The 13499-nt window shown below is 36.9% G+C and overlaps 1 protein-coding gene across 3 annotated transcripts in view; it reads right to left on the minus strand.

The window, feature by feature from the left end:
- The window catches only part of LOC118746194, a 27561-nt gene that overhangs the window by 11033 nt on the left and 3029 nt on the right, over positions 1-13499 (minus strand). For 2 of the 3 annotated variants that reach the window (XM_036480007.1, XM_036480009.1), the window contains exons 2-5: positions 10635-10763; positions 9362-9895; positions 5254-7827; positions 5068-5179 (exon numbers count right to left, since the gene is read on the minus strand). In XM_036480007.1, the coding sequence (XP_036335900.1) occupies positions 5068-5179; positions 5254-7827; positions 9362-9895; positions 10635-10751 (3337 nt within the window). In that variant the 5' untranslated portion in view covers positions 10752-10763. Of the gene's footprint in view, positions 1-5067; positions 5180-5253; positions 7828-9361; positions 9896-10634; positions 10764-13499 lie in introns of those variants that run through there. The other variant, XM_036480008.1, reaches the window with a different exon arrangement.

Here is a 13499-nt window from a genome sequence, read left to right on the forward strand (position 1 = left end):
ATAATTAACGGCAAATTATGCGATAGGAATTTTTGCTTTGAGAAAAATTTGTCCTGCCAAGTTCAGATACAAATGGAATTCTTCGCCTTTGCGAACGTTTACGCTCCCGCTCGCATTGAACTGTATATCAAGCTGTAGGCATTTCCATCAATTAAAGTATGCATTTCTGAACACACACTACAGCTCCACAAGTTTTTCGGGCGTTCGGCACTTTTCAGGATTTCGGCGATCTATTCAGCTATAGGTTTTATATTAGAGATTGAGCGCTGAAAGTCGTCCAAGCTCTGCCCAATTCACAATGAATGAAGCATCGAGCGTATTGTGTGAAAGGCAGGCTTCAACGAACTAATTGGGCCTGGCAAATCCACCATAGACCAGGGCCCAATAGCACCACCGGCTTATCACTTATCACTTTACAACTTTTGGATAAGCCTTTTTTTTTCTAATGTAAAGTTGATAAGTGTTGCACGTTTTAATTATCAAAAAAAAAATAAATAAAAATAAACGTATCAACTTATAAAAAAATGAGTAACTGAAAAGTTTTTTGGATAAGTCGAATTGATAACCATGGCATAACAAAAATACAAAAACCACATTCCATTAATTGAATGTTTTCTGTACCGATTAACAAATTGGTACTTAGTATCAATATGTGAACTGTAGTTGATTTGTTATTTTATGACACGCCTTTTATTATTTGTAGACTGTCCTCCTCTAATAAATTTAATACTTCGATTCTAAGCATTTTTTGTGTGTCAATAGTTTATCGAATCACGCGTTAAAACACTGATTAATTCATTCAGACTGAATAAGGGCCGGTTGTTCAATGTCTGGTTATCACCAGTACATTACTATCGACAATTTGGACGTAATGCATATAACATGGGATCGATAAAGCAGTCGTTGTATTAAACCGGAGCTTCTACCTCCGATTAGAGCTAATCAACATTGAACAACCGGCCCTAAACGTAACTTATCACTGGTATGATAAGTAAAATTATTTTCAGCAAAATAATGTTAAAGTTAGCTAAATGAAAAATGACAAGTGATAAATAAAAATAGGGAACAAAAGTGTCTTGATACCCGAGAGGGAACATTAAGGGCCGGTTTCTCTATCTCCGGTTAACACTAATCCCCCGTTAAACATCGTTACCGACCTTATCGACTCCCTGTTATATGCATGGAGTTAGAACGTCGATAACAATGTTTAACCGGGGAGTTAGTGTTAACCAGAGATGGAGAAACCGGCCCTAAGGCTAACTTCACTCAGAAGAAGCGGAGTTGAAATTGAGCCTGTCAGTAATCAAACAATAAAAATTGTACCAAGCATTTGTGTGCGACTGGCAAGTGTAGAAAGATTAATAAATTTTAATCGGCTCGTATAAGGCGGGAGGTTATATTGAGAATCCCAACGGAAATTTCTTAAAGCAAAAAGTAGGAATTGTTTTAGTGATATAAGGGTCACAAAATTCTTTTGACCATCGTTTCACAAAAGCAAGTACACCTTTAGCCTTGTTGACTGTCACATTAATGTGAAGATTAAAATTAAGCTTAGGATCCATTGTGACAGCAAGGTCCACAAAATTGTATACCTGCTCCAGGTTATGGCTCCTATTGTATAAGAAGAGGGCTGAACAGCTCTACGAGAGAAGCACATTACTTTACATTTCTTAAGATTTTGAGGTATAAGATTTACTTTAGACCAGTACGCCACGCTGTTTAAGACCTTTCTTTAATTTAAACGTACGATTTATAAAGCTTTACATCATCCGCATACATTAAATTTTTGGAAAATTGTATATCTGTAGAAATATTGTTTATAAAAGCAAGAACAGAACCGGGCCTAGGTGGCTACATTTAGGGACTCCTGAAAACATCAATGACGTCAGAGATAGTATTTTTAAACATTACCCTCTGTTATCTAACATAGAGGTATGAAGAGATCCAACGTAGAAAATCAGGTGGAAGACCAAGAAGATCAAGTTTATAGATGAGCAACGAGTGGCACACTTTGTCAAATTCTTTACTGAAGTCAGTATATATAACATCAACAGTTTTGCTTTTACATAAGGCTTTTGAGATATAGGATGTTAATTCAAGTAAATTTGTAGAAGTTTATTTGCCCTTGCAAAATCCATGTTGACTGTGTGAAATGCTAAGAGATAAAATGCGTCAACTGATTTGTTATAATTGCTTCAAATAATTTAGGAATTGCAGAAAGCTTAGCTATGCCCCGGTAGTTCTCCACTGAAGATCTGCTACCGCTTTTATGTAACGGGGTTATGAACGATTCCTTCCATATAGTTGGAATAATGCCCTCTTCAAGAGACAAATTAAATAACGCTGTTAACCGCTCATAGAGAGAATCAAGCACAATTTGTAAGAATACAAGTAGGGATCTGGTCAGGACCATAACTGAAGGACCGCTTTAAGGATTTCAAATAAACTACTACATCATCGGGAGATATTAGTGGGATATTTAGAGTTAATTGGACATATATAGTTTAAAAGGATAGTCAATGTTAGCATGTTAGTTTGATTATCACTGGAGATGTATTTCAATACTTCATGGCGGAAGGAAACCTTTATTCAATATTTTCCTTATATGCAGGCCACGACAATTTAGTTCTTTTTTAAGCTTTTTAAAGTCTGCTTTCGAAAAATCAAAGCGAATATTTGGTTCGTATGCTTGGTTACCGCAATTTTGACCATCACTTATAATTTCGTAAGATATCTCCATAGCAGGCTGGTAGACATCTTCGGGCAAAACTAATGGATCACACTTATTTACAACGGAATTAGATGCATCATCAACATAAACAAGATCTAATACTTTACCAAAATTATTGTGAAGTACATTAACCTGAGTTAGGCAGAGTTCAGCCATCTCCTCTAAAAATACATTGTTGCACGCACTAGACGCGAAAGGTACGATATCATTGTCAATGATGTTCCATGATATGCTTGGTAAATTAAAAACACCCACAGTGTTGTGGGAATAGGGCGGTAAATGCAACTCCAGTTTTGTATTAAGAATCTAAATGTTAAAAGCAACCGTGATCTTCCAAAACTTCCACGATTTGAACATGCTTAAATGATAAAAAGTGGCAACATTACTTTTTCGCGTATACAGTGTTTCGTTCATGGTATACAGTGGCTAGCTGCGTTTCAGTGATCGCCGATCGAGATTTCATTTATTATTTCACATTATTCAGTCGCAAAATGGCTGCTCTATCATCATGTGACTTGTCGTGTTATACATAATAATATGTAATAAATATAAAATTCTGAATTGTTCCAAATTAAAATAAAAGATATCTAATAATTCTTAAACTTTGAATATAATGTTAAAAAATAAATTTAAATAAAACATACATATGAAGTTCTTCAAGTGAAATACTAACCATAATGTTAAATTCGTTAAACAAAGAAGATGCAAAGCTAAATAAAGTACCGTTTGCACGGTATATACATAACTGTTGATTGGAAAAATAACTAACACCTGATTTACATGGTTCAAGTACTTGAAAGCAATTCTTGCTCATTCTCTTTTGTGTTTTTTATTTGCTTTTACACGTTTCAATTCTGTTGAATTCAAGTCTTTGGTTCTTTAAATGGGAAGCAACGAAAATGCCAAAAGCAAAGCACGAAAGTTGAAACGACTTGACGGTACAGACGCATGTGTACTCGTCCCTTTTCTTCTCACCCCCTCTCTTCCACATGCGAGCAGAATTGAATTCAATACTTGAACTGTGTAAAAGAAGTCTAAAAACTGCTATAGAACTGATGAAGTACAGTTTAAATTTTAACAAACATCTGACGTATAATTGTAAAATTATTAATTTTGAGATATAACCTGGCGATACGTGGACTTATTTCCCTGCCATTAAATACATACAGATTAATACAATCTAATACATAATTAATAAAAAAATTTAAGACGTTAGACCAGCAGAAACTTTGCACGTGGTTCTGGCCCTCAGCGGTATTACCATACGTGTATTAGTGGAGCAATGTTGGAATATAACATACTAAGGGCCGTTTGCACCATGTCTAGTTAACGCTAACTGGAGGTACATCCTTCAGTTAAGCACGTTAACTGCTTTATCGATCACATGTTATATGATGGGTGTCGGTAACGTCGATAAAGATGTTTAACTGGGAGTTAGAATTAACTAGACATGGTGCAAACGGCCCTAAGAGGAATAACCTGGTGGTGGTTTACCATTAAACCGGCCAACCTACCCAAATCCCAAAAAAAAAAAAAATTACATTATTTGGATAAAAAAAGTTACCCAAATTCAACATCGATGTGATGATGATAGACATCTGTGATCAACTCTGTTTGTTTTGTTTCCTAATTAAGTGAGGAAATTTTAATTGACAGCACGGACAAATGACTATATACACAAACATATGTTCGGTTATGGTTAAAACGATTTAAGTTTTTGTAGAGAATTTTTGGTTCAAATTTTTTTCCTTTTCAGTAGGGTTTTTTGCACACTATTTTCTGCGTGAGAATAGATCTTAATAGATACGGATCTGAATAGGCGACTAGAACACGGCAGTCTGTCAAAAGCATACGATTTCGAGCTCGCGTAAATGTACATTTGCTAAATGCGATAGCATGAACGCTCTTCGAAAACATATGTTCGAAAGTGCTAAATGTTGCACTTTAAATGCAACAAAAACGCTGCATAAGCAAAAACAGCCCATATGATAAGGAAATGAAAGGCAAAGATTTTGATTTTGTTTTTTCGTAGCAAAACTGTAAGCAAAGGATGAAAGAAATGTCAACGAAAACACTAACAGCCGGTGCGAACAGCTTTCAGCCCACAATCCCAAAACTTGTTTTCAAAGTGTTTTCGTTGTCGGTCCGAACATGGTATAAGATCAATTTTGATTTTTGACAGTTTGCGTTATGCCAATTCTTTCCCGAGGTGAGGACTCGCGGGTAACGACTTTGTCATTTTGATGTCATTGCATGGTATGAATAGCTGATTTTATTTCCACTTCTTTTAATGCATATTTATAAATAGCTTACTACGACAAAAATATAGAACTCACCAGCATATACTGCATTTTCATCTACATCTGGCATTGTTGTTTCGAAGCCCAATGGCTCGTAATTTTTTGTATTACAGCTCATAGAATTGGCAGCATTGGAATTTGATGAAAACTGTAAATTTAAATGTGAAATTTTTTTGCATTATTAGCTGTATTCCTTACGGTGAGCGCCGAATATGTACTTACCGATCCTGGTGCTTTATTGGATGATTCATCATCATCTTCTTCATCACTGCTTAGCGTGAGAATTACTGGTTCAATTTCGGCAGCTCGACGTCCACTGCGAGTACTGCGACCCCGTCCAGCACCGCCCGGACCACCACGTCCGCGCGTCGGAGTACCACTGCTAGCGGCACTATTGCTGTAGCTAAGAGCACTTTTAGCTTGAGCTCGTGCTAATAAATCACTTCCACGACGTTTTTCGCTTGGTGCAAGCTCACTGCTGCCAATGGCTTTAGTCGCAGTCGTCTCACCAGCCGTTGAAGTGGTGTTACTGCCTAAACTCTTCACGCATGGGACACGCTTCGGTGGATCGAGGAAAACTCTTTTGCAGCGTTCGCATTTAGCATGGTCGTATCCGCTAAAGCCGCAGCTTTGACAGACAGCAAGAAATCCTTGTATAATTTTACGGGGTACATCCTCTGTTGCTGCTGGTACTGTGGAAGATTTGTTAGTAGTACTGGTTGTTGCTGGACTGTTAGTATGTGCATCTTTATGTGCCGTTTCAGGGACAACAGTAGAATTAGCAGTTTGAGCTGCACTATTCGCCGGATTCCCATAACTAGCAGTTGCCGTTGGCTGTGGAATGGTGCCCTGTGAAACAGTTGTATTTCCTCCGCTGCTAACTGAAGCAGAAGCAGAATTAGTTGCCGCTAAGCTGCTAGCGGCAGTTGCATCTTGTTGTCTATTCATTTGCAAAGTCTGTTCTGCGCGCGATATTAGCTCGCTGGCAGATTCCTGAACTGAAAACCCGACAGTGACAACAAAATCGATATTTGCACCAGGATTCTCCACGCACTGTATGGTTGTTGAACTATCAAATGGCACTCCAACTTGTTCGAGTAGATCTTGAACGGTACAAGATTCACGTGGCAATGTGAATGTTATGAGACGTTGTTCACCAGACACCAATATTACCAACATTTTAGCGCTATTTCGATCTTTCTCCGCCATTTGCGTATTGTTCCGATTCTGCATGACATGTTGTGTGTGAATTTCGTAGTTGTTGTGCGAAGTGCGGTGAACTGCTGAGGACGACGTTGCAGTTGTCGTAGGCATTTGCGATTGTTGTGACTGTTGAGGCTGTTGAACTTGTTGGGGTGCGACCCGTGCGATTGGCACCATCCCTGTACTTCCGGAGGCATGCGTCGGTAACATTTTATTGGGTGGTTGTGGTCCACTCGCGCGTAGTGGGGCTTTCATTTGCAAAATAGTGGCTGTAGTTGTAGTGGCCGATCCAGCCGTGGGCGGATGACGTTTGCGATACTCGGCCAAGGTAATACATGTGCCATTTTGGGTGCGTACCAAACGCGTATCATCGTCCTCTTTGGTGTAGTAGCTAGTCAGTGTGGTGCCTACGGGGGGGTTTGTAATGTTGGCGGTCGAAACCGCCGGTTTTTGCTGATCCTTCTTCACCACAACCGCTTGAATACTGTCTTCTAAGTCCAATTCATAGTTACCACTGCTACTACCGGAACTGTTACTGCTTCCTGCACCACTTCCTGCGGTAACAATTGGAGCACGGAAGCGGGCACCCACCAGCTGCGTTGCCCGTTGTTGCTGCTGCGCGGAACTTGCTAGTAACTGCAACTGTTGCTGGGACGTTTCGGCAATGTTGCGATATATGTGTTTCACTTGTCCTTGTGGATTTAAAATTGTGATATTTTTGCCCTGAACTACGGCGTTCTGTATGAGTTGCTGTGAAGTTGATATTTGCTGTTGTGGCTGTAATTGTTGAGATTGTTGTTGTTGCTGCACTATTGTTGCCGTTACCTGCGTTCCTCTTCCAGCGAGCGATGCTCCACCGCGTCCTCCACGTGCGGCACCACGTGCTCTTGTACCGCTTGCGCCTCCTCGGGGCCGTGGTGCACGGGGTGTTTGCTGGTGTAGTTGTGGCTGCATTGATGCAGTCATCTGCGGTCGCACAGCCCGACTTACCGGAGCAGCAGGCATACGAGCGATCAGAGTATGCGTACCACCAAGAGCACCACCTCCGCGTGGTGACTTATTACGAATAGCACCGCGCATAACACCACCTCCAGACACTCCCGCAGTCAATGCTGTTGCCACCAATTGTTGCTGCGGTTGCTGCTGCATTTGCAATGGAGATTGCTGCTGCAACTGGGGCTTTAACTGCTGAGGATTCTGAACTGCGGTTGCCTGAATGGGATGAAACACAACATTTTGTTGAGGTTGGGGCTGTTGATGTTGCTGGACTGTCTCTTGGGGCGAGGCACCTACTCTCGTCTGAACAAGGCGCGCTGTCGTGTGCATAGGTGTTGTGGTGGAAGATGTTTGTAATTGTATATGCTGCTGTTGCTGCTGCGGATGTTGCTGATGCGATTGCGGAGATTGCTGAAGTACAGCCTGAGTCTGCGGTTGTTGTTGCTGTTGAGGTGAATACAAAACCCGATTTGTGTTATAGATAATGCGTTGCTGTGGCATGGGCTGACGCATAATTATTTCCGAGTGTTGTGGAGATTGAATTAAAACTTGTTGACCCGAAGGCTGTTGCAATATGACGTGTGCATTGTTAAGCATCTGAAATGGAAGATGAGTTTTATTGTCTATAGTTTTCGCATGTCTGTGCTATATTTTAGATAAAATTTGGAAAAGGCATTTTTATAAATCCTATCAATTGAAGCCAACTTCATAACCTTAGTAACTTAAGTGGGAAGTTTTTATGCAGAAATTTATTAGAATTTATTAGATATTAGAAAACTGCTTTTGCAGATGTGGCAATTTATAGTTGGTGTTTTTTATAAATCATTTGCTTAAAAATTCAAAAAACTTCGATTTGAAAACAGCCCTTACATGTGAAAAACTACAGTTTGCCAATTTATAATATGCACAATGTTCTTCGTGGCATACCTTTTTGTCGTAATTTTTTTTTATTAGAACAAAAACCAAATAAATCCAAGTTTTAAAAATTGAACACGATTTAGGGATATTCCAAGTTTTAAATATTTATCAACAAAACTTCAAGTTTTTAATCATAATTTTAAAAACAATTTCCAGTATGCTGTTCCTATTTTCATTAAATACTACTTGGTCTTATACATATGAGTAGTCCACTTGCAAACAGCGTTATTTGATTTTATAAAAAATAAGCCATAAATTCAAAAAAAAAAAAAACCACTACGACAAGTAACATCTAAATTGAATTTTTTTTTGTTACCTGAAAATTTTAGTAAATAAGAGCCTAGTAACATTATAACATAAAATAACATTAAATTAACAGTCTATACGAACCAAAGCAGTTTTCTAAGTTCATCAGATGATAGAGACTTTTGAAAGTTTGTAAATAAAAATGATAGCGACCTTTGCAAGAGTAGTAACATTTGATGCTATTTTTTCAGAATATAAAAAAGATTTTGTACTGTGTTGTTAGTGGACATGAAACTAATGTAAATACTGGTACATTACCCACCAAAAACTAAAAATCGAAAATTTTTTTGTTTTTATCAATCTCATTCGTTAGTCTGTAACAAAACTCCGTTATGAGAACAAAGATATAGCATTCTTGTACAAAATGAGCTTGGGTATGTACAAGATATTTCAGATTATTAACTCGTTTGAAAAATTAAAGCTCCGCAGTAATTTCTACTATGATGTCCGACAGTTATAGTTATAGTATAAGAAATTCGATATTTGCTTTAAGAAATGGCAATGCTTGCATATCCGACTGTTGTAGAAACAATGGGTACCCACAGTACTTCGCTCTACATACGTATATCTAATCAGTAAGACCTAGCAAAGTAAACACCTATGTATGTATCTACATGTGTATATATATTTGCATGATCAACTTAAAAAGTTATTCGACACATCTTTTAGCCTCTCGCTATAGTTCAATCGTATATGTATATGCTACTCGTTTTCTCTATGACTCTATTAACCGCACTTCAAAGTTTCATCAACTCTGCAGAGTTGTAATAACGCGACTATGTATATACAGATTTTCCGGTGCTTTCTTTAATTCGTTCATTTCCAATGTGAAACATGCATTTATTTCCTCTATAGGAAGTTACAATAATTTGACTGAGCTTAGGATTTTAAGACAATATCCCCTTACCTGAGTTTGTTGAGTTTGTGGTTGTTGTGTTTGCATGCGATAAACAATTTGTTGAGGCTGTTGTGGCGCCTGTATTGAATGTTGCTGATGTACAATTTGTTGCTGTTGCTGCTGCTGATATTGCTGTTGTTGCACATGCAACTGCTGCTGTTGTTGCTGCTGATGTTGCATTTCCTGTTGCTGTTGTTGTTGAACCAATGAATTCGGTTGTAATATCGGCTCGGTGGTATAATACAATTGCGGCTGTTGTTGTTGCTGCGTCTGTTGTGCCAATTGGTGATGATCCTGCGGCATTTGTTGGCTTTCATGAACATAATGCTGTTGCTGTTGTTGTTGATGGTGATGATCATACATCACTTGTTGTTGATGTTGTACCGCCTGCTGTTGCTGCGATATTTCATCACCGATTATATATTGTGTGGTTGATGCAGCTGGCTGTTGCTGGTACTGTTGCTGTGCTGGTACATTGGCTGTCTGATATACTACTTGTTGACCTTCGTTTAGCATTAATTGGTCTTCGGGTAAAAGTAATTGCTGAGTTTCGAAGAAATTATAACAGTAATGGAAAAAGGATAAGGAGTATAAGTACTAAGTGGACATTTTTTGTTTATTGAATATGTAAATTAGGAGGCTAATACTTATAAATAATGAAATAAAATCTCGTTAATTTGCAATTTTGCATAGGAAAAATAAAAATCGTTTTCCATTAAGATTTGTTTAATTTTGATCTATTAGTTTCTTTAATGATGTATGCACTTTTTAGAATAATTAATTATATTTATCTTTTTAAGGGGGTAAAAAATCTGAATACAAAAATATAGGGCGTGAAAGAAATACATTACGGATTTTCATCTAACGTTACAAACTGCCGATAACTGTGATAAAATTATTTATGTATTTAAAATTTTGCCCGACCAAATTCTTATGACGAATTTCCCCTAGGCATTGTAATGAATTTAATGACTCTTTTTTTAACGTAATAACACGATTATTTTTTAATGCTTAACTTTGTCATTTGTGATTTCTGCCATTTAGTGCCTATTGGAAATCCGGGAGGAATGTTTTATATATATACATACATATATGACAGCCGAAACTATTACAATTTAAAAATTTTCCTCTACCTGAAAAACTTGAAAAAAAAAAATAAAACAAAATTGCACATCTCTATTTCTACATCAAAGCATATTAAATAATGTATATTAGCGCTACATTATAGATCTATATAAGTAAGTTTTATTTATTAATAAAGAAAAAATGAAAGTCTGTAAACCTGTGGTCGAGTATGGGCACCAACACCAGCATCCTCGCTTGCAACGTGCACCACTTGGACATCTGCGTAGATCTGCTTTAAATCATCGAGATTTTGTATTTGATAATATTGCGCCATTGGGGGCCCTCTCTGTTAATTAAGATAATAAAGAAGTTACATATTGTATATAAGAATTATGTTCATTCTATGGTACTTATTAAATGACATTTGTAAAGTACACAATATCACCACAAGCTATAACCCTAAGCCGGCGACCACTTTTTAAGATACATCTTTTAGATAAAGGCTGGTTGAAATGGTTACTTAAGCCCACTCCATTGCTGCGCGTAGTCCAATCTACTTGACAAACCATATTAGGTGCATTCATTAACTAAGTATGAGAACCGTATAGGTACATAAACGGCAATCTCAATTTGTTAGAATTTTTGGACAACCCAAAAGATTTTTTTTTGGTAATAAGCTGGAGTAATAGTCATTGGCCAGATATAAACTTAGACCATTGCGGTTACGTGGCGGCCGCTGTGGTGTAGTGGTAAGCAGTGCGCGCTTCCACTCCGCAGCGTCTGGGTTCAAGACCCGGTTAAACCAACAACGAAAAAAAATTTAGAACAAGTTTTTTCTTAACAACTGTCGCCCCTCGGCAGGCAATGACACACCTCCGAGTGTATTTCGACGTAAAACTGTAGGTCGCTCCGCTTTGTGTGACAACATTAAGGCGCAAGCCACAAATCGGAGGAGAAGCTCGGCCAAACATTAATAAGTATTTGTGTAAGCGCCAATCTATTATTATCATTGCGTTTACGTACATAGATCTGGCTGCCGTGGGAATGCACCGTCTGCTGTTTCAGAGTGTACTGAGGATAATTTCGGATGTGAAGTCCCGCATTTGCATACATGTGTACTGTTAGTCACAAAATTGAGCGCCCGGCTCTTTTTTTATTAATATTCGCAATGTTTTACATCTTAAATTTTTTTGTTAATTTTGTTATAAAATATGGCTTATGTTTTAGCAAACTCCATTTAAATCCAAGAATGATGCTGTGTACAAAAATTAAAAAAAATTTCAATTTTTTTACGAAGAAATGCGTAGGACAGCCAGCAAAAAAAAATCTCCAAAATCAACGCGAATTTTTGGAACTTGAAATTTGCACATTGAACTAAAATTTAATGTGCTATAAAACTGTATACCTGAATTCTTTTTAGAAATTCGTATTAAAAAGTTCGCGAAACTTTGTAGATTTTTCTAAATTTTTGTACAGTATCATTCTTGGATTTAAATGGGATTTGCTAAAAAACAAACCACGTTTTAAAACAAAATAACAAAAAAAATTTAGCGTGTAAAACATTGCGAATATTAAAAAATAAGAGCCGTACGCTCAATTACAGTAACAGTATGTATTATTGTCTCAAAAAACTCTCATGGCTCATAAACGTAAGTGAAGTAACTAACAAAAATCTGATTTGTCAAAACAAAAAAGCGTAGAGCAAAAATATGTAGTCATGTAAAAAAATTTCCGCATCGGACCAGGGATGGAATTTCAAAATTTCACAATGTGCCTAATGGTCTTTAAAAATAGTGCCGAAAAGCAGATAAAAGTGCCACAAAATTTAAATTTCTTTCTTTAAAGGCCTTTTAAGAACAATATATGTTTAGAAATAGTATTTTTAAAATACAGTAAGGTAATATAATATTCATCAATTCACCAAGTTATTGCAGTAAATCACTTTGATGAAGGATTCCTTAGACATATATACATTAATTCACAGCAAAATAACACAGTATTCTAATTAGGAAGGGGAAATACACCGAAATATATAAATCGAACTTTGTACAAAAATTAAAACAATCCAGCAGGTTTTCCCAACAACAAAATTTTAATTCAAAATTTTGAACTGTATAGCGAACTTTACTTTTTGTGATGCGTATTGACAATAGAATTCAGCGTTTTATTAAGAGCTGTCACACACTATTTCTCAAGTTTCACTTTTTGTAATTTTTTAATCTATAATGTCGTATGTAATTTTTTGTTATATATAATTTATGGTTGTGCCAAAAGAGGATGGGGTTGGCTTTCCAAAACGGAACCAATCGAGATTTCAGCGAAAGTATATGGAATTTCGTTATGCAACTTGGTGAGGATGTTGGGGGAGGCTTTCTCCACATGAATATATCACTCTGACAAAGTAGTTGTTAATAGTATTTAAGCAATTTGTTGTTAAATAATCTTCACTACTACTCCCAAAATTTTGTACAAAATACCACTTTTCACTCATATTTTGTGTGATATACTATATTTTCTTTGTTCACGTGCGTATTTTATACTTTTAATATATATATATATTCATAAATTAATTAAGAAATTCGTTCACGCGTTTTTAGCATTTTTCACAAACAAACAGAAGTTGCGTTCCCCAACTTTTCTGGTTAAAACCTGTAAAACTGTCAAAAAGCAAAAGAAGCCAGAGAACCGAGTACGGGAACGCTTTCTGGTATATTCCTGTAAATTCTTGCAACTTCCTGCGAGTTAGGGAACGCAACTATAGATAACAATGGCCGACAGTAAGAGCAAATGTGTGCTGTCATACTTCTTGATGCTATAAAATACACCTATAAACGGTATTATTTTCGTTTTTTTATTGATTCCTTAGTTTTTTAATATAGCTCCATATATTTCGAAAATTTGTAATAAAAAATCGCATTACCAATTTTCGCCTGCTGGGCTTTTTACTATAAAATCGATACTTCGAGAATAATGCGTTTGCGTGTTTTCGCTCGAAAAATGTTAAATATTCATTTGCACAAGACATTTTTAGGGAAAATTTTAGAAGACGGACGGTAAATTCTAGAAAAAGAGGGTATGAGGG

The sequence above is a fragment of the Rhagoletis pomonella genome, unplaced genomic scaffold (genome assembly GCF_013731165.1).
Source record: "Rhagoletis pomonella isolate Grant_MI unplaced genomic scaffold, Rhpom_1.0 Rhpom_scaffold_00010, whole genome shotgun sequence".
Classification (NCBI taxonomy): domain Eukaryota; kingdom Metazoa; phylum Arthropoda; class Insecta; order Diptera; family Tephritidae; genus Rhagoletis; species Rhagoletis pomonella.